At 44.5% G+C, this 22,263-nt stretch overlaps 2 protein-coding genes across 2 annotated transcripts in view; both read left to right on the top strand.

Moving 5' to 3' along the window:
- MICALCL (MICAL C-terminal like) overlaps window positions 1-1,711 on the top strand; it is a 56,702-nt gene extending 54,991 nt beyond the window's left edge. Inside the window, exon 11 of the mRNA XM_039240907.1 lies at window positions 1,246-1,711. Coding sequence (XP_039096838.1) covers window positions 1,246-1,430 — 185 coding nt within the window. The 3' untranslated portion in view covers window positions 1,431-1,711. The remainder of the gene's footprint in view (window positions 1-1,245) is intronic.
- Window positions 1,712-19,414: 17,703 nt separating this feature from the next.
- Window positions 19,415-22,263, top strand: part of PARVA (parvin alpha) — a 165,212-nt gene continuing 162,363 nt past the window's right edge. The window contains exon 1 of the mRNA XM_039240899.1: window positions 19,415-19,624. Within this exon, the coding sequence (XP_039096830.1) occupies window positions 19,489-19,624 (136 nt within the window). The 5' untranslated portion in view covers window positions 19,415-19,488. The remainder of the gene's footprint in view (window positions 19,625-22,263) is intronic.

The raw sequence follows: 22,263 nt of genomic DNA, 5'->3' as shown, positions 1-22,263 counted from the left end.
CGGTGCCACTCTTAGGCCCCACCCGTGCCACACACAGCAGGTTGCGATCGGGGGAGCCACAGTCAGACCTTTCTCTGCCCAACCACAACATACCGCCCCGTGTGTATAAGGCACCCTTCCAGCTGGCTTCTTCCCAGAATTCCAAACAAGCGGGAAGGTAGGAATCCTTTGGCCCCCAGTGTTCCCATCAAATGGTATGACATGTCCTGGCCCAGAATAGAGATGCTGGAGCACAGGGCTCTTCCCTCTGCTTCTAACCTTCTCTCTCCCATATAACACGAAGTACCAAGCAAATGATACTTCTCTATCTCCCTTTTGTCATATATGCCTTCTTCCTGACCCTGTCCTCTGAACTAAACCTGATGTGAGAAACAGTGGCCCTTCTTTGCGCCAGGATCAGGCTCGCCACCTAGTCCCTGGTATGTTAAAGAGAAGGGGCTTAGGTATTTTTAAAGTCATCTCCCAAGGCAACAATCCGGTTGGCAAGACTTAAATCTGCCTTAAAATCTAGTTTGATTGTCAGAAAATCATTACTAGCTGTTTCTTACCCTTTCCCTCCCTCTTATAGCGATCTTCTGTCCCCCAGGCAATGGGACGCATCAGGCCAATTAGGAAGAAGTTCTTGAACTCGTAAGACAAAAGGGAAAACCTGTTCCGCAGTCTGGAGACACCATCCCATCGGCCACTCAGAGCCTTATTTTGCTTCTGCCTGGTCTTGACTCAAAGGGCTGTGATGTGACATTAACTGCAAATAAAAAAAAAAAAAGATTCTTGTCTTTGAAGTCATAGCCCCCGATGCAGATGGTTTACTTAGAAACTTTTCACATAGATTCCTTTGTTGCGGTTGAGACATGTTTAGGGAAAACAGCCTTTTTGTTGTTTTGTTGGTTTATTTTTATTTTTATTAATTAATTAATTTATTTTTTGCAAGGGAGGGGAGGCTTGGGGACTCTGTCGGGCCTGGCTGATATTCTTTTCCTCACAAAGGGATTTCCCCGTTTGCTTTGTATATACTCTCAAGATGAAAACTGAGCTGACTGCAGCACAAAGCACCCTCCTTGCTAATCTGTGGCTTCGAGAGAGTTCCCTGGTGTTAAATTCATTTCCTTGTTTTCTCCATGGAAATTAGAAGGCAGAACAAGTCCAAAACAATCAAGGACGCTGGTGCCAAGAGCTCTCCCTTGGCCTGAATGTTACCTGAGGCCCAATGCTTGTCATTTTTTTTGTTTTGTTTTATTTTTTCAGAAAGCCAGAAAGATGAGAATGATCAGAATGAGGAGCAAGAAATACTCAGCGAGATGATGCAAGTAATTGAACAAAGGGACAGACTCGTGGACTCCTTAGAGGAGCAGCGCATCAGAGAAAAGGCGGAAGACCAGCACTTTGAAAGCTTCATATTCTCCAGGGGCTGTCAGCTGAGCAGGACATGAGCAGCCCAAGGCGCTCCCCCCCGGATGCTGGCTGAGGGTCAGGCCAGGCACACCTCACTCACTCGCGGCTCCTTTCGTAGGATCTGCCATACGTGAAACTTAAGTGACACCCTACTGAGATTTCTTCTTAAAATTCTCCCATATGGAGTACAGCTGCCCGAGACCCTTTCAGAAATTATAATGAAGACTATACAAAGATGGTTAGGGAATTGGCAGTCACCTTGGTAAGGTCTCACACTGGAGGTGACCTTGGCAGATGACCAGCATTGTTTTCCCCGGAAAGTGACACAGGAATCGACTTGCCTGCTGTGTTTTTTTTTTTTTTTTTTTTATCACGTATCTCCCCAATTCATTGAGTTACACGTCTTAAGATTTTTAAAAAGCTGCCTTTTCATTCATATATCCATATTTGCCTTTTTTTTTCATGGATGACCGGTTTCCAAATGTCAGAAAGAAGCAGCCGCGGATTAAAGATTAGGTTAATATTTAAATTGTGTTTGCAGAGAAAGAGGAGAAACCTTGAGATTACTGATTACATAAAGCAAACATCTCTTATAGCAGGTGTTAATTCAATCCAGGGTGAATTTAATTTACCAATTGTATTTATAAGCCTTAATATAATATACATAAGCAATGAGAGTTTAATACAACATTTGAGCCTTAATTTTATTTTTAAAAAAATAGGGAAAGAAGGAAATCAAACTTTTAACTTCATACCTGCAAGACTGTTAGCGTTCACCAAATACTGCCCGCTTAGAAAAGCCTTTGTTCTCAGAGTCCTCTCCTTACTGTCTCTGGAACGTAGAGAAAAGTATTCCTAGAAAACGAATCGTTTTCCAGTGCTTTTTTATAACCGTTGGCAATGGCCAAAAGGGACACTCATTTGTTGATAAAGTATCAGTGAGGCCAGTAGTGCTACTCGGGATCCAAGGCGAAGAAAGCTTGCTGGTGGCAACATTCTCGGGTCCAAAGGGAAGGGTCTCCAGCAGTGTCTCTAGGGATTCCCCGGGAGCTCCCCGCGACAAGCACAGAACCACTTCTGACTTCACCCTGGAGCTGAGTGCAGTGACCCCATTTACCAAATGCCTCGATCGAATCTCATACCGGGTCATGGGGTTTTTTTTCTTTTTAAGTGACGTTTTCAATGTGAAAAGAAAGCCAGGAGATGGAATTTGTGCACGGACAGGAGATTCCTGGGTCCTCTTGATGGTTCATATGGGAACCAGAGAAACGATTTTAAATAGTGATCTGTTGTCATAAAGTATTTGATTGTTTACACTCAATGGGATTCTTTGAAGATTCAGTCTGTTGCTGACAAGAGACAGACTGAGGAACTCTTTGTTATATGTTTGGCCTCTCGTTTCTGCAAGTGTGTAAATGTGTCATGGAACAAAAGGTGCTTTGCAACACTTGGCTCTGACTGGAGACCTGACGCTCTGCAGTACACGTTGACCATGAACCACTGCTGTCCGAGATGCCGTCTGTGCACATGCATCTGGCCAGCTGATAAGCCAGAAATCAGAACTGTAACTGGATTTCCCAAGTGCACCAACGCTTTGGGTGGGGTTAAAAGGCAACCTTCCCGTGGGAGACCAAATTCTGAAGGTTGTCATTCTTTTTTCCTTCCTTCTTCTTCCTTTTTCCTTTATAAAAAAGACAGTCAGATCTTCTAGTGCCTGAATTCTATTGGGGAATATGTGCAGGCATCTATCTAGCTATCTAAACTATGCCATTGGTGGCTATTTATCTATTCTTATTTATATATTTGGTGGAAATTGCTAATACAATTTCCTCATAATTCTGATTTTCCTGTATTATAACTTGGAGAAAAGCTATTAGCACTTTCTATTGTTATATAAGCTATTTAACATACAAATAACCCAGATGTTTGGGGCAGTGAGTTACTTGTATAGTATTAAAGATTTATGGAGATAGTTAAAATAATATTTTCAGCCATCAGGCATTTAAAAATAAGACTCTGGATACTCAGGAATTTTAATTCCTTTAAAGAAAAAGATACAGAACTTCAGTTTTTATTCTGGAATAGTTAGAAATATTCAAACCCAGTGGTCTCTGTCAGTTCTAGGAAAATATGCTGCTTGCTACTTGCATATATGTAACATGATGCTCACCTGTGTAGTGTCTGGATTGTTATGATACAAAAGAATGTATTGCCACTTATTTTAATTTGTTCAATTTTCATCTAAAAGAAAGATCCTCCTCAGGCGGGCCAAGAAAGAAGGTATTTCTCGGCCCTCGTATCCTGTTAATAGATGAGAAAAGCAATTTGTTCATTTTCTCTCCCAAAGACTATGTTCTGGCATTGACAGCTGAGTCTTATGTGGCCAAGTTGAAACACAACACTCATACTTAATAGCCTTTGACTCACACCGGCTTTTAGTTTTACCAGCATTTAAAACCATTTCAATGAACATTTCCAAAACGACACAAATATTGTAGCTGGTGAATTATTTTGAACAATTCCATTCCTATTCACAATAAAGAACATCCTAAGACCCTCAAAGTCTGAAATACTGTATGTTTTAAAGACAGCTGCTTCATACAGTATGGGTAGGATTCTGGTGAAGACAGACAGCTTCTTCTGTCCCATAAAAGTACACTTGTGATCAAAGCTGGACACTTTAGGTCTCTGAATGAGACAGAAAGCCCCAGGTCCAAGTCATATTTCATGGCCAGTCTCACACGGCTTCTAAGTTAAGCTAGAGGGTTCATGATAGTTGCCAGTTTAGGATTTTACATAAGTCGGATCAAGAGGACATGTCTTAAGCTTGCTCTCCCAAAGCATTCATTTGTTGATCTCTTTGTTTAACAAACAATCTCTGAATGCCTGTGAGGTTGTGCAGCTTCCAGCAGGTGCTGCCATGAGGGAAGACTATTAGTCCTTCACTCTACCCACAAATAAACGCAAAGATAAAGAACTATTTCTATTATAAGCATCAGCCTCTTCTGCTCACATTTATCTCAAGTATAAAGACTTGTATCCCCCAACTGTTGTAGTGTTTCTTTGGCAATGAAAATAAGTTCGCTTCTAAAACTGTGAAAAATACTATCAGGTTGTACTGTTTCATTTAGACCTTGACTTTGGCAGTGTTAGGCTGCTTGGAATCAATCAATGCTGAGATGCAGCATGTTAATTGCAACCGAGAAAGGAAGTGGCAGGTGTTTCCAACTCTGATGAGCCGCAGTGAAATTGATGTTTTCTGCATTCTGGAGGCAAATGACAATTCAGCAGTGTCTGTCTTCCCAGGAAGCAGATTTACAGGCTTTTCCTACCAAACTGAAAATGGCAGCAAGTCCCACCCAGGTGGCTGATCAGAGAACTACCTCAGCAGGGCAGAAGTGGCAGCGGGCAGCTGGGGCTGCCACATGAACGGAGAGAGTGGCAGTCATTGGATGTGGTGAGCTCAAATGTAATTTATTGTAATAGGAAGGTTCACGTACAGGGGAGCGTGTACTATTTCACCTACTGTTTATCTTCAAACCTCACTGCTGAGTAGCTTGTAAAAGATTAATTTGCTCTGACAATTGGGAACTATTCATGTGGACTGAAATGCATTACGTGGGCACTGCTATAAATACTGAAATGAACCAAAAATAAATGGTTTTCTGTTGAAGGAATCAGAACATTTTCATGGGGGGGGGGGTTGGTCTGGCACCTCTGGGGGCAAGCGTCCATTTCATTTCTTTCTTTCCAGTGAAAGGAGCGGGGCAGAGCTTTGATTTCATGTGGGAGTCTGTGACTTAACAGTTGGATGCTTTATCCCATTGGGGCACCTGGAGGGACTTAGCTGACCAGCACGTTGGACTTGAGCAAAAAGAGGAGTGAAAAAGTTTTGCCTCAGGTGTATTCTTTCAACAAAGAAAGTTACCCTTGGGGAGGGGAGGGGGAAAGATGGAGCTGATCCTGGCTTACCTCCTCATTCCTCTTACCTTCTTACCTGGCATGGCTTGGTTTTATATTTCATTCACTCAGGAGAAATGCTCCCATCTGCCCTGAACTGGCCTCTTTCTTCAATGCACACTTTGAGGACCAAGTTTGTTTGTTTCTGTTCTTAATCCCAGTGCGTGCAAATGTTCATGATATGTGAGAGCATCCTACATCACAACTGCCACATCAGGTTAACCAAGTGGTCAGTCCCCAGCATTTCACGTGGAGTTCCTCCTTTGTTTGAAAGCTCTTGTCTGCTGATGGAATATTTGCAATGATCCATTTGTTCTCCATCGAAAATCAACAAAAAGTAAACATAACTGCAGATAAGAGCCCCTGTTTGGCAAGCGCTAACGTTGCGGCAGCAGGGAGAGCACCAAGGCCAGTGATGGCACTTTGCAAGTTTTCCTTGTGCCCTTGCCGGGGCTCATCTGGCCTCCTCCGGCTCTCAGAGCCACGGACTCAGCCACGCGCTGGCCTATTAGCTGCCGCTCACCATCACTCCGCCTTCAGGGCATGTGTGGTAGTTCCATGCTCACTCCCTCTCACAGCTGGTTTCTGGAAAAATGACAAGCACAACCAATGCTGTCAGGGATCCCCTGAGGAGCCCCTCAGTCTCTGATCAGGGTACTGGATACTGTGAATTCAGCTCGCCTCACCTGCCAGGTGCTGTAGTAAACTCTGTAAGTGTGTTGTGCCATTTAATCCTGAAAGCAAAAATCCTTAAGATACTCCACTTTTCAGATTAAGACTGAGACACAGAGGCTCAGCTTATCTTGTATTCTAGGTACGAAGTAGTTGACCTGGGGCTAGATCCAGGTGTTAGCCTCCAGAGCCTGGGCCCTCGACCACCAGGCTGGACAGCCTTACCCTGCATCCCCACCAAGGCCTGTATCTTCTGTTGACCTGTTCCTTCCCTTCCTTTCCTAGATCGGTCCCCATTGTCACACTCCCCCAGCACCTCACAGCCCAGCCCTGATCAGGGGAAATATGGGAATGGAAGGAAGCCAAAGCTGTCCCTTTAAAGTGCTTTGTGTTTCCTTCCATACTGCTTCTATAGAGACTCTAACATGAAAGCAATGATCTAGAACAGTTAAGTAACCTAACCTCCACCACCCCTCACAAAAGTCTCTGAATACACATGATACTCTAGGAAGATACATCTTTGTTTATATTGGGTGATTGAGTACCTCTGACACACTACCATGGACCACCAGGGCACTTTTGTGCCCCAAAATTGAGAAGCGTGGCACTACATAGTCAAATCCCAGCTCCCAAAGCTAGGGAAGCAAGAACACAAGGCTGAAGGGAAGGGAGAATGTGTCCATGGAGGGAGTGTCTTGGAGACCAGCTGGGAGTAAGCTGGTTTCTGCAGGCCCTTAGACCATGTGGGGGTGGGGGAGGGCAAGAAAAGTCTCAAATACACAACCTCACCTTGCACCCAAAAGAGAAAGAAAAGGAACAGCAACTAGAGCCTAGATTCAGCAGAAGGGAAGTAATAAAGATTAGAGGAGAAATAAATGATATAGAAACAAAGCAGTTGAACACATCAATGAAACTAAGAGCTAGTTCTTTGGAAGAATTAACGAAATTGATAAACCCCTAGCCAGACTGATCAGAAAGGAAAGGACCCAAATAAATAGTATCACAAAGGCAAGAGGAGAGATCACAACCAACACCGCAGAAATACAATTATAAGAGAATATTATGAAAAATTGTAGGCCAAGAAACTGGGCAATCTGGAGGAAATGGACAAATCCTAGAAACATACATTTACCAAAATGGAAACAGGAAGAAATAAAAAAAATTTTTTTAACTCAAGTATTTTTTTTAAGTTTATTTCTTTTGAGAGAGAGAGAAGGAGCACATGGGGGAGGTTCAGAGACAGAGGGGGACAGAGGATCCGAAGCAGGCTCTGTGCTGACAGCAAACAGCCTGATGCAGGGCTCAAACTCATGAACTGTGAGATCATGACCTAAGCCGAAGTCAGACGCTTAACTGAGTGAACCACCCAGGTCCCCCAAGAAATAGAAAATTTGAGCAGGCCCATAACCAGCAAAGAAGTTGAATCAGTTATCAAAAATCTCCCAACAAAGAAAATTCCAGGGCCACATGGCTTCCCAGGGGAATTCTACCAGACATTTAAAGGACAGTTAATACCTATTCTTCTCTAACTATTCCAAAAAATAGAAATGCATGGAAAGTTTCCAAACTTGTTCTATGAGGCCTGCATTACCTTGATTCCAAAAGCAAAGACTCCACTAAAAAGGGGAATTACAGTCCAGTATCCCTGAAAAACATGGATGCAAAACTCCTCAACAAGATACTAGCAAGTTGAACCCAACAGTACATTAAAAGAATTATTCACTGCCATCAAGTGAGATTTATTCTTGGACTTTAGGGGTGATTTGATATTCACAAATCAATCAATGTGATACACCACATTAATAAAAGAAAGGATACTAACCATATGATCCCCTTGATAGATGCAGATAAAGCAATTGACAAAAGACAGCATGCATTCTTAATAAAAACCCTTGAGAAAGGATAAATGGAACAGACCTCAATATTATGAAGGCCATATATGAAAAACCCACAGCCAATATCATTCTCAATGGGGAAAAACTGAGAGCTTTTCCTCTATGATCAAAAACAAGACAAGGATGTCTACTCTAACCATTGATAGTTAACCTAGTAGTGGGAGTCTTAGATTCAGTAATCAGATAAAAAGAAATAAAAGTATCCAAATCAGCAAGAAAGAAGTCAAACTTTCACTATTCACAAATGGCATGATACTCTATGTAGAAAACCCAAAATGACTCCACCAAAAAATTACCAGGACTGATACATGAATTGAATTGAAAGTTTCAGGATATAAAATTAATGTACAGAAAAATCTGTTACATTTCTGTGTCCCAATAATGAAGCAGCAGAAAGAGAAATTGAGGAATCTATCCCATTTACAATTCCACCAAAACCCATAAGATACCTAGGAATAAAACTAACCAAAGAGGTAAAAGATCTGTACTCTGAAAATTATAGAACACTTATGAAAGAAATTGAAGAGGACACACATAAAAAAATGCAAAAACATTTCATGCTCATGGATTGGAAGAACAAATATTGTTAAATGTCTATCCCACCCAAAGCAATGTACACATTCAATGCAATCCCTATCAAAATACCACCAGCATTTTTCACAGAGCTAAAACAAACAATCCTAAAATTTTTATGGAACCACAAAAGCCCCAAATAGAAAGCAATCTTGAAAAAGGAAAGCAATCTTGAAAAAGAAAAGCAAGGCTGGAAGCATCACAATTCTGGACTTTAAGGTATAGTACAAACCTGTGGTCATCAAGACAGAATGGTACTGGCACAAAAACAGACACATAGATCAGTGGAACAGAATAGAGAACCCAGAAATGGACCCACAAATGTATGGCCAGCTAATCTTCAACGAAGCAGGGAAGAGTATCCAATGGGAAAAAGACAGTCTCTTCAGCAAATGGTGCTGGGAAAACTGGACAGCGACATGCAGAAGAATGAAACTGGATCACATTCTTATCCCATACACAAAAATAAATTTAAAAATAAATATAAAAGACCTAAATGTGAAACAAGAAACCATCAAAATCCTAGAGGTGAATATAGGCAGCAATCTCTTTGACCTTGGCCACAGCAACTTCTTACTTGACTCATCTCTGGTGGAAAGGGAAACAAAAGCAAAAATGAACTATTAGGACCTCATTGATATAAAAAAAAAAAAAAAAACTGCGCAGCAAAAGAAACAATCAACAAAACTAAAAGTCATCATGTGGAATGGGAGAAGATACTTGCAAATGATACATTTGATAAAGGGTTAATATACAAAATCTGTAAAGAAAGTTATCAAATTCAACACCTGACAAATAATCCAGTTAAAAAAAAATAACAACAAAAAAAACCAGCCAGAAGACATGAGTAGACATTTTTCCAAAGAAGACATCCAGGTGGCTAACAGACACATGAAAAGATGCTCAATATCATTTATCATCAAGGAAATATTAATTAAAGCCATGATGAGATACCACCTCACACCTGTCAGAATGGCTACAATTAACAACACAGTAAACAACAGATGTGGAGGAGAATGTGGAGAAACAAGAACCCCCTTGCACTGTTGGGGGAATGCAAACTGGTGCAGCCACTGTGGAAAACAGTATGTAGGTTCTTTAAAAAGTTCAAAATAGAAATACCCTATGACCCAGCAGTTGCACTACTAGGTATTTGCCCAGAGGATACAAAAATGCTGATTTGAAGGGGCACATGCACCCCAATGTTTATAGCAGCACTATCAACAATAACCAAATTATGGAAAGAGCCTAAATGTCCATCAACTGATGAATGGATAAAGATGTTATATACATACATATGTACATACACATACATACATATACATACAACAGAATATTATTCAGCCATCAAAAACTATGAAATCTTCTCATTTGCAACAATGTGGTTAGAGCTAGAGTGTATTACGCTAAGTGAAATAAGTCAGAGAAAAACAAATACCATATGAATTCACTCCTATGTGAAATTTAAGAAACAAGACAGATGAACATACGAGAAGGGGGAAAAAGAGAGAGAGGGGAGCAGACCATAAGAGACTCTTAATGATAGGGAACAAATAGAGAAATGATGGAGGGAGGTGGGTGGGGGAGTGGGTTAAGTAGTTAATGGGTATTAAGGAGGGCACTTGTGATGAGCACTGGGTATTGCGTATGTGATGAACCACTAAATTCTCCACCTGAAACCAACTTTACCATATATGTTAACTAACTAGAACTTAAATAAAAACTTGAAATAAAACAGGAAATGCCAAAAAAAAAACCCCACAAAAGAATGTGGGGGAAGTGCATGTATGTTTGCATATAGTAGTCTCAACACCATGTGTGATTTGAAAATAGGTCAATAGCTCAGTAAAAACCCAACAAGTATGATCGATCATTCTAAACACGGTAATCTGAGTTAAAAGTCATTAATTCAGGGCCCAATTTATAGTTCCACCACTGCTCACTGGACAGTGTGATTGTGCCTTGATGTCTTCATCTGTGAAATGGAACTGACCCTTATTTTCTTCCTCCTGCCCTCACAGGTTCCTTGCAAGAGTCAGTTTGCTATCCCTGGGCACCAATTTTAAAATAGGAATAGCCACAGTATGACTTTGTCATTGGAATGGGCATGGTCAATCTTGAACCATTCTAATCCCAACAGCAGAAATAGAAAACCATACCTCAAATCTCAGCAGAACAGGTAAGAATGGGCAGTTCCCAGGAGAGGAGATAGAAACTATAAACCAGACCAGGGACTGCACTTCCCAGGGCACTGTTATCTCCCTTCTGGGACTCTGTCTCTGAGCTGGCCTCTGCTGACCAATTTGGCCAAAGTTCTCAAAGTACACCCTGAGGACAAGATCTGGCCATGGTGACGGAGTTCCAGGTGATGGTTAGATGTAATAGTTCTTAACTTCCTCCCTAAAAGGAAACATTAAAATCTAAATAAGCCTTAATAGCTGTCCTAGCAAAGATGGAAGTGGGGGAGACTCTTGTCCCCCAGGCCACAGGATGCTGGAGGCAGGTGGGGGAGGAAGATGGGTTATGACCATGGCAAAGAAGACCTTGCTCCTCCAATCACACTGGTCTGGGGAAGGGGAGGGGCGACCGTGGGGGTAATAACGTGTTCTGTGACACAGACACAGTTTCTGTTACACAAATAGAATCACTGGGACCCCAGGTAGCCTTGCCTGGCTTGGTCTGAAGTGTCTGACGACTGTTCCTTTCCATCCTTGAAAGCTTTGCCCCTGGGGCTGTTCCTCTGGAGTGTTCTCCGTTCCTCTGTTAGGCCACGCAAGTAGGAGCTGCTAATTTGAGAGCTCCATCTGTACCTGTCGTTGGCACTCAGCTGTCATCCCCAGGTGAGGGATCCCTCTCCAACACCTACAGTTCGTAGTTAAGCCGGTCGCCTGCCTCAAAGATCTTGGGACACTTTCCGCTGTGGGCTGGCATCATCCGGTGTGATTCTCAACAACACCCCACTCTGGGTCCCCCATGTCACAAATCAAGGCCGAGGTCTTCTAGCTTTCCCTGCCCTGATGCATTTCCTCATTCCCCACCCGAACCCTGCCGTCTGCTGCCTTAGTCCGGGCAAGCAGGACTCTTGAAGGACATGCTCGCTGGCAGCCTGGCCTTCAAAAGCCACTGCTAAATACCCCAGATTTCCCAAGAGGGACTCTCACTTAAGAGTTCTCACTTAAGAGTCCCACTCCAGAGTCATTTTTATCTCTCACACATTCTTTTCATCCCAAGAGCACACTTTACTTTCAGTGATCAAAGAAGTCCCCAGGAGGCTCTGGCTGGCTTCTCTTTATCAAGAGCCACCCCTCCCCGACCTCCCCACCCCACCCCACCCAGCCCACGCTGCTTTGATGTGGTCAAACAATCTCTGATTATTGATTAAGATCCAGACCCTCTGTAGATCCCTCTTCATAATCTGCAGGGGGCTCCCATTTTGTCCCTCAGATGGTATATTAATTTTGTAGGGCATCCACAAAGGGCCACAAGCTGGATGGCTTATGACAACAGAAATGTGTTCTCTCACAGCTGTGGAGGGTATAAGTCCCAGACAAAGGCGTGTCCCCTGCAATGCTGCCTCCTGAGCCTCCCCAAGCGTCCCGTGGCATCCAGTACCATAATTCCAGTGGCCGTCTCTCTCCTGTGTGCCTGCATGTCATCTTTCCTCGGTGCAGGTCAGTGCTCAAACCTTCCTCTTGTAAGGACACTGGTTTTACTGGGTTGGGAGCCCATCCTCGTCCAATTTGCCTGACATCTTATTTTACATTAACTGAGTCCATCTGCAATCACTCTATTGCCACATAAGGTCACATTCTGGGGCTCTGGAGGTATGACTTCAATAAATTTTTAGGGGACACAATTCAACCCATAACAGATGGTCTTCACATTTGGGAAATGTAAAACTTTCCCCAGTGAAAACCTCCTCAGTTTGACTTTCACCTTAATTTGAGATGCTTGGTTTTCCTCTATATCCTGGGCTTTTAACCTATACAATGAAAATATAACACAACAAAATAAAAAGAAAACAGATTGCCAAGAAAGATTGCTTTGAGGCGCCTGGATGGCTCAGGCAGTTAAGTGTCCGACTTTGGCTCAGGTCGTGATCTCACGGTTTGTGGGTTTGAGCCCGGTGTCAGGCTCTGTGCTGACAGCTCAGAGCCTGGAGGCTGCTTTGGATTATGTGCCTCCCTCTCTCTCTGCCCCTCCCCCACTCACAATCTGTCTTTCTTTCTGTCTCAAAAAAAAAAAAAAAGACAAGTTGCTTAAATATGACATATAAGTTATAAACACAATTTATGAAATCTGTCTGAATGGAGCACACAGGCTGCAATTTTCTCTCCATTATCTTACTAGTTATAGTTACTCTTTTACTATTCTTTAATGGTTAGCCTAGAGGTTACAACATGATTTCTTGATTTATCAAAGTCCAATGTAAATTGTTACCTTTACTTCTTCCGTGCCTGGATCTTAGAACAATAACTCCATTTACTCACTCCCCAATTGAAATGCTTTTGCTTTTGTGTATGTTAATTTGATTTCTATATCCTTAAACCCTATAAGACATCATGATTGTTATCTTATTTTGTTAATATCCTTTTCAATTTACTCATATGTTTACCCTTTTATTTGTTCTTTCTGTCTCCCTGTTCACCAAGTTTCCATCTAGAATGATTTACTTTCTGTCATACACGTTATTTCTGTTTGGACCTGCTATTAACAATTTTTCCCACTTGTGTTTTTTAGTTTAAATGCCTTTATTTTCTCTTTGTTTACTAGAAGGTAGTCTTTTAGCAAGGGAGGGTGGGGAGGTTCCTGGGAGCCCCTGAACATCTGTCTGCTTATCCTTCTGAGGTTTGGCAACTGCCCAGTTCAACCTCCTAGCTTCTCAGCTGCTGCTTCTGAAATTGGCAGGTGCCCTGGGGGAAAGCAGTCCCAAGTGACGGTCTCACCTCTCTGGGGTTCCTTCTCTGAGATTATGGTTCTGTGAGTTTCGTTAACTTTCCAATGCTCTCAAGAAGATTTATTTTGCGCTTCGTTTAACTTTTCCAGTTGTTCTCAGCGGGAGGCTTGGCCTGTGTTATGTAGTCTGTCGATGTGAGAAACTGAACACCCTTTTCCTACCTGTTTGTTAGGTGGGTTCCTGGAAAGTGTCACACAACATGTTTGGTTACATCCCACTGGCCAACGTTCAGTCATGTGAATGCACCTAGCTAAAAAGTACAGTCTTTATTCTGAGGAACTATAGCATAGCTGAAAATTGTGGGTAGACATTTGGGAGAAAAGATTCTAAGTAGTATTGGTCTCTCAGTTACGTATGATCTGAAGCAGGTTGTTTAAACTCTCTGAGTTTCAAGTTACTCACGTGTACAATAGAGATAATATTTGAGTCTCCAATGAGATAATAATAATCAATTGAGCTAAGACTTATCTGCTGGGCACTGAGTGAAGTAGTTTACTTACACTCTCTTGATCCTCCCAACAACCTTATGAGGCAAGTGTTCATTTGCTCTCATTATGAGAAAGCTGAGACACAGAGAAGCTGAGTCTCTTGCACACGATGCACGGAGACTTGCCTGAAGATGGTGAATGGAACCCCAAGCCTTCCTCTGCTACCTAATCCTGCCTTGTAAATTACAAGGCCCTGCCTGCTGGGATCGCTGAGGGAGATGTAAAGGCCAGGATAGGAACAATCCTGGGTAGCTGAGGGTAGCACGTGCTTAGCTAGGAAAATGGTCTCCTAGAGAAGGTCTGGGGACAGAAGGGAACTGGTGTGAGTTCTATGGATTTGTGAGTGATATGGATCACCCAGGGAATTGGAGAAGGAGACCATGGAGACCCTAAAGGGCATGCTGTCCCGTTTTATATTGAAGTACCATATACCTACAGAAAATTGTTGAAATTATTAAGCGTACGCACCACGAGTTTTCAAAGGGAGCACACTCATGTAACCAGTACCAGATCATGAAAAAGAACATTACCAGTCCAGTAGCCTCCCTCACGCCTTCCCACCTACCCTGCCCGGTTCTGGTCACGACCCCTCCTCCCAAGGCTCATCATTATCCTGACTTCGAACATCAGAGGTTAGTTTTGCCTATCTTTGAACTTTCTGTGAATAGAGTATATTCTCTATTTGTGTGTGATTTTTTACCCTCCAAATTGTGAGCTACATTCTGTTGCTTCTTGCAGATTGTTCATTCTCCTTGTATAATATTCCATTGTGTGACTATCAGAATTTAGTTATGGATTCAACTCTTCTTTTCTTAAATTTTTTTAATGTTTATTTATTTTTGAGAGAGAGAGAAAGAGAGCAGGGGAGGAGCAGAGAGAGAGGGAGACACAGAATCTGAAGGAGTCTCCAGGCTTTGAGCTGTCAGCACAGAGTCCAATGCAGGGCTCGAACTCATGGGCAGTGAGATCATGACCTGAGCTCAAGTTGGATACTTAACTGAGTGAGCCACCCAGCTGCCTCTGGATTCCACTCTTAATAGCCATTTGAACGGTACTGCCATGAACTTTCCAGAAAATGTATCAGAGAGCACACATGTACTCATTCCTCTTGGGTATAACCTACATTAGAATTGCTCATCTTCAGGTATGTGCAATGTTCAGCCTTAGTAGGTACTGCGTTCACTTTCCTGATGGTGGAAATGGAAGGGCAGAAAGGGTGGCAGTTTGTCCCGGATCACCCAGCTACAGAGCCAGCACTGGAACCTGGGTCTGTACTCTCCCAGGGCGGTATGCCTAGGTCTAGATTTAAAGGAGAGACTGACCTGGAGATTCAGCAGAGTCTCACAGAAACACACATTTCATTTACGAGCCATCCTTGTCATCAACCCTTGGGTAAGATGAGACCAGTGACAAAGTATGAAAGGGGCCAGCTCACTAGTGGGACTGTGATTTTAGATACCGACTAACACTGGAGGGAGCTGGTACAGGTTCTTCTATGTATCCTGTCAAAAACAGCACGAGATGTGTGTCCTTGATTAAGAAGGATTTAAATTCAGTCTATTTCAGTGCCAGACCTTCTGTGAGATGCTTTCCTGTGCATTAACTCATTTAATCTTCTGAACAAAAATTAGTTCAATTCATATCCATAAAGACTAGAGAAGCAAAGTATTAAAAGGGAGTGTATGAACTCTAAGCAAACGGAGGAGTTTAGAAGAGCGCTTTCCAAATGATCTGTGGTGAAGGACCAATCCACCCTAGACCAGTTTGTTTGGAAAAATCAATAAAAAGGAATTGAAAAATAAAATGAAAAGGTATTTCAAATACAAGCTTCCAGGGTTTTTTTTAAATTATATTAAACAAATATAAACCTGCATTGCTAAAATCGTATAAAAATGTCCAAACACTTTCAATTTCTGTATTTATATCATTGAGAATCAATAGCAGTTTGCAGATTAATACTGGTTTTCAGACTCTACTTTAAGGGGCACTGATTTATTTATTTATTATTATTAAAATATAGAATTTATTATTTTTTAATATAATTTATTGTCAAATTGGCTAGCATACATTGTGTACAGTGTGCTCTTGGTTTTGGGAATAGATTCTTATGGTTTGTCACTTACATACAACACCCAATGCTCATCCCAAAAGGGAGGAGCACTGATTTATAATTCATTGTTCATTTCCCAATGGGGGTCTCTCTTAAAAGAGAGATTGATAATTTTCTTAGAGGCAGAAAGCTTTGAAAACGACAACTGCAAAATATTGAGACCCTGGAAACCATTCACACCCATACAGGTTACTGTTTATATTAATGGGTCTTCACCATTTCACTGTCTTTATCAACATAACTATTCCAGAAATATCTTTCACAGAAAGGTAAGAGTTACAAAAACTGTATCATGCTTTTCAAGAACTTTTCCCAAAATGTTACTGAACTGAATGTAAAACCGTTAAACTTTTCAATAGCATTGAAAACGCTATTAACTCTCTCTCTCTTTTAACTGTTAAAAGACTCTTTTTTTTTAAAGTTTATTTATTTGCAAGAGAGGGAGAGAGAGGAGGAAGAAGAGGGAGGGACAGAGAGAGATAAGGAGAGAGAATCCCAAGCAGGCTCTGCACTGTCAGCTTAGAGCCCAATGCGGGGCTCAGTGAGGGTCTGGACCTCACGAACTGCGAGATATTGACCTGAGCCAAAATCAAGAGTTGGTTGCTTAACTGACTGAGCCACCCAGGTGCCCCACTCCAAGACTCTTTACAAGACTTGCCTTTTTTAATCCACCAATCCTAAACTAGTATGATCCTTAACCAAAATTAAACCAGCACTATCTCATTGAAAGACGTGTCTTAAACCAGATTCTGAAACCTTACAAATATCCCCCACTTCGTCCTCCGCTGTCCAAGATGCTACAAGACTCTGCCAAGGCAGGCCCCTCCCTACCGTGGTGTACAATAAATTGAAGCTTTGTCTTCTCTACAGCTTATTTTGCTGGTATTTTCTGGGAGCCAGCTTTCAACAATCAAGACTTTGTTCCTCTTTTTGGTCTTGCTCAAGTTGCTTTCAAACTTAGTATGCATAAAAATGACCAAAGAGACTTGTATATTCAAAAGCATGCATGCGCAAAATTTAAGAGATTTCCATGTATAATTTTGACCATACCATATTTAGGACTAAGCCCTGCATACAGATACCAGCAATGGGTGAAGAAAAGAGAACCACAGGATGTGAGGGCTAGAAAGGGCTCTAGGTGCCCAAATATCAGTGTGCAGATCAGCCCCATCAAGTCACCTGATGTAATCCCCACTTAAAAATACCTATTCCCTGGGGCGCCTGGGCAGCTCAGTTGGTTAAGTGTCCAACGCTTAGTTTCTGCTCCAGGCCTGTTCCCACAGTTCATGGATGTACTGCAGTGTGGAGCCTGTGTGGGATTCTCTCTCTCCCTCTCTCTCTGCCCCTCCCCTGCTCATGCTCCCTCTCTCTCTTTCTTTCAAAATAAATAAATAAACTTTAAAAAACACCTATTCCCTGGTTTCACCTCAGATGTCCTAAATCAGAAATTCTAGAGACGGCCAGTCAATATTTATTACAAACTCCCCAAAGGATTGTGTTGCACTATCAGGTTTGAGAACCACAATTCTGTTCTGCCATTCCTTTTTCTGGATGAAGAAATGGAGACGCAGATAAGTGAGTAAAGTTGGCCACAATCACATGGCTATTGTGCTGTTATGTCTCATGATTCCCTGACAAGAGTTTCCAAGTCTGGAGATCAGATTGGAGATGTTTTTTATCTATCTATCCAATATTCTGAACATGAATGATTACTGATGTAAAACAATTTATTTTGACTTCTCCACATCTTAAGATTTATCAGGGTGGTAGTTGGCATTGAGAGGGTGTCTTCATCTTTACTTATTCCTGGGTGAAAATTTTAGCAGTCATCATGACTTCTCTGCATTTCATTAGGTAAGAGGCATCAACGGAAGTATAATTTTCAAAAAAAGGTAACATTTTGGCTCTTACACAAAGATGAAATGAACACATACTCTGCTGAGAATCTGTTGGCCGTCTTGTTTGTTAAATTTCTGTTCTCAGGAATTATTGCTTGTCAGTTTGCTGATTAGCTCGAGTGAAGGCGGATATGTTATTTAAAGCTTTAGGAACATGTCCTAGGAAGGAAGCACGGGCTGGCCCTCTGGGGAACGACAGTGGGCCCTGGGAAGAGATTCAAGGTCCAGGCAATTACTCCCCATGGTTTTTCATTAGGCCACATTAGGTTTCTTGAACTCACTTCTCTGCTCCCTTGTTTTTTGTTTTTTCTCTACTAATTTGGGTGCTTGTGGCTAAAAATGGACACTTCATTCTGGAGTCTTCATGATCATCTCTAAGTGCTCAACTTCTGACAACAGTCTCTAACGCAGTTCATATCCTTGATTGAGACTCTGATTGGCTGCTCTCCAAAGATTTGCGCTCTTTGGATCAGGTGATCACCCAGGCTCAACCAGCTGCAGCTACTCGGAGGAAACAGTTACCAACCGACTGTGTGAGGGGGCCTGTGAGAGACCGCCGGGAGAATCCAAATGAAAACTTCAGGTGGGCCAGCACAATAAAATGGGCCTTCTCATCATTTCCAGCAAGAGTCCTTGAAACACCGAGACTTGTGTCCCTCCCCTGTTTGCCCCAATGAGTCTGGTCGCCGTTGTGTTGCATTCAGTTAGGCAGAAGAAGTTTGGGATAAGGGTTGTTTCACAGGAGCCCACGGTCGGTCGGACCTTCCCATTCACGTATCCACCAACATTTGGGATCCTCCTTTGTACAGGCCACTGAGCTGCTGAGATGCGGGCATCTGCTAAGAATTAGAAGCCTCAGCCCTGCGCTCACGAACCTTGAACTTCTCCGTCCAGGATAGGGGGGTGAAGAGGAGGTGAACAGCCATACATAAGTGCAGGACCATGGATATACCTTAAACACACTTTGGTGCACTCTCACTTCCAGGAGCTGACTCACTTTCCTGGGCACGGGACATGGGCCTAACTGTACAGGTAGAAATTTAGAGGGAGAGCGAGCTCCTCACCCAACAGCCCAGCGAAGACATTGGGGGAAAGGGTAGCAGGTCGTTTTGTTTCACAAATCACCGAACCCTCGATTTGTACCAGGACCTGTGTGGGGTGCAAAGTCCATGGGCAATGCGTCCGTCCTCTAGGTTCGAGCGCTCCCAGGCTGGAGGGTCACCCCCCCCCCACACACACACACACAGGGAGACAAGGCCGCCGGTCCCACAAGGGGCAGATTTGGGGCGCCCTCCCTGCTCTGGGCGGCCGAGGGGCGCGGACACAGGCCCGAACGGCGAGGGCCCCGAGCGCGCAGCTCCTTCCAGGGCGGAGGGCGGCGCGAGGGAGGGAGAGAGGGAAGGGAAAGGCGAGCGTGAGCTGCCTCAAATGCTTGGAATAATTCCGCTTCCGTTTGGAAAGCCGCAGCCTCAGTCCCGCCGCGCCCGCCCAGCGCCAGCTCCGCGTCCCGGCCGGCCCGCGCGCGGCTGCCCGCTCCACCGCCATGGCCACGTCCCCGCAGAAGTCGCCCTCCGTCCCCAAGTCCCCCACTCCCAAGTCGCCCCCGTCCCGGAAGAAAGATGACTCCTTCTTGGGGAAACTCGGAGGGACGCTGGCCCGGAGGAAGAAAGCCAAGGAGGGTGAGTGCGGCCGGGCCCGGCGCGCCGCAGGGCAGGGCCGAGAGCCGGGACTCCAGGGCCGGGCGGGAGCGCGCCGCGGGTGCCCGCGGTGGTGGGGGCGCGCGGCGGCGCGGGAGCGCGCTGCCCGAAACGCGGGCCCGGGGCCGAGCGCGCCCCGCTCGGGTCGCCGCAGCTCTCCCGCTCCGGGCGAAGAGGGCCCGGCGGTGCCCGGGCAGGGCGTCCCTGGGACCCGGCGACGCCCGCGCTGGGCCGGGGGCGGGCGCCGCGTGGCCCGAGGGGGGCGGCGGGGCCCCCAGCCGGAGGCGGCGTCCTCCCGGAGGCCCGCGCCCCCGCCCCCTCCGCGCCCGAAGGCTAGCGTTCCCCAAGTTCCTGCGGAAACTTTCCTGGGCGCCGCACTCGTTGCAGTCGTTGGCCTTTCAAAGCAGCTCGTTTCCTGGACCCACGGAACTCCAGAAGCAGCCTCGATCGGCCCCTGGATCTGGTGTCCGCCCCCGGGGACCCGTAGGGCGCTCTTAGTGATCGGCCTCAAATGTTTGTTGAATGAATGAGTGGAAAAGCTGGTTTTCCTAGCGGTCGGACCCTGGAATCAGTGAGGAACTCGCAGTCAGGGGGAAAACTCGGATTAGGCACGTTTAGCATCACGCGCCGTGACCCTTCTGTGAACTCGGGAGTTGAGGGCTCTTGTGAAAAACATTTTCTTTCCCCCACCAAGGGTAGCTTGAGGTGATCTTCTCTCCGCTCCCCACCCCGCAGGACAATTTGCATGTAGAATCCTTTGTCTCATTAGCAGATTTCACATCGTGGATTTTGGTTTGAAAAGTGAGGCGACAGTTCTGAAGAAGCTCTAATGATAGATGCGTGGATAGAAGTTGCTTGATGAACGTTTTTCAGAGACTGCTTGGTGGTTTGGGAATAATCCTTCTGAAGGCTGTGATGCTGAGATGTAGAATAAGTTCCTTGTTTCTGATGTATCTGAAAGCATAAAAAAAGAACCTAAGTGCTGAGAATGATCAAACTTAACTAACTTCTATTTTCTATATTGGAGTGAGCAGAAACGATTTTCCCCGGGTTTGGTTATTTTGGTAAACCACAGCCGGAGTGGTGTATGGCTGGTAACGAATCATGAACTCCTGGCTTGGAAAGCCCTAAACTACCCTTCTCACATTTTCCTCCTGTATTCCTGGTATGGAGTCTCTAGTGAAGACTAAACAACTCAGAATTTCGGAAGTCGGTGACCGACTGAGAGTGCCCACCCCGCTTTCACCAACTCTTGAGAAAAGTTGATGGTAAAAATACAGAGTTGATCTCTCTGTTTCTACTGCTGTTCATGGAGCCTGGAGAAGGAGTGTGATAATTGCCCTTCGCTTTCAGGTGGATTAGCCTGTGTCCTGGAGTCTTCTCTTCAGCGCAGCCATGCTCTGTTCCTATGGCTGGTCCTCATAGGCGTGAGTTTTTGGCCTGCTGGCCTCCAACCCCTTCAGTTTCATTACGGAGCCCTGCAGGAAACAGAAGGTCAATGCAATCGGGATTTTGAAAATACCATAGTGAAGGGACTATTTTCAGAGGTGAGGGCAGGAGTAAGGGAACCAAGAAAGGATGGTAAGGAATTTAGGAGCTCGTAACAGGCAGGTGGAAGCTGTTACCACCTCTAGACCTGAAGGGACAGAGGGAGCAAACTGGAACCCACGGAGAGCTGGGACCACGGAAGGGGGTGCTGCCTGACACTGGACAGAGATACAGCCGCTGTCAGGAATGTGGAGACGGAGCAGGGAGACATTGGCACAAGAGATACTCTGTGTTCTCTGTTCTTGCCCTTGCGTCTCTTGCTGGTGCTTCTGATTGGCTGGACCCAGTGGGAAGTCACCAGGGCGAGGAATCCGGGCAATGCAACGTGTAGGGGTCCGCTTCCTCCGGGCGCAGAGCAGTGCAGAGATCATAGTGGGGAGTGGGGGAAATGAAAACCACTAGCAGAACCTCTCTAAGTGGGCTGTCCAGAAGGCTACATGGTAGTGTGGTGGCCCAGTCCAGGTTAGGACAGGGCTGCCCCCTCCTTTGTTCTAGCACAGATGCCAGGTTCCAGCAATGCAGCCAAAGCTGTTCTTCCTTATTCTCTCAGCTATCACACTCCTCTTTCACTGAGTTTGCTATCGGCTTATGCAAAGACATTTTTTAAGTGTTTTATTACTTATTTTTGAGAGCAAGTGAAAGAGAGAGAGAGAGAGAGAGCGAGAGCATGCACACAGGGGAGGGGCAGAGAGAGAGGGAGACAGAATTCGAAGCAGGCTCCAGGCTCTGAACTGTCAGACAGAGCCCAACATGGGGCTCAAACTCACGATCCACAAGATCATAACTTGAGCCGAAATCGACGCTTAACCGACTGAACCAGCCAGGTGCGCCCTGACTCAAAGACATTTTTGTTTGTTGCTCCTGAAACATTCCCTTCCCTATCTCAGATTGACTCAATTGGGTTTTTGAAGCCAGGTGCAAGATCTTATTTGTGTCTTTGGCTATCCTTAACTCTTAAGTCCTGATTCTGTGCCTCAGCGTGTTAATTCAGGGGATGTAAATGGTGAGTTGAAGAGCACTTGCTTCTTGTAAAGGGGCCCACCGCCCAGCCCCAGCTGCTTGCCGCCGCAAGT

Source organism: Hyaena hyaena, unplaced genomic scaffold (genome assembly GCF_003009895.1).
Source record: "Hyaena hyaena isolate Hyena2069 unplaced genomic scaffold, ASM300989v1 scaffold_183, whole genome shotgun sequence".
Classification (NCBI taxonomy): Eukaryota; Metazoa; Chordata; class Mammalia; order Carnivora; family Hyaenidae; genus Hyaena; species Hyaena hyaena.
The sequence above is the reverse complement of the archived record's forward strand: the minus strand, read 5'-3'. Positions and strand labels throughout refer to the sequence as shown.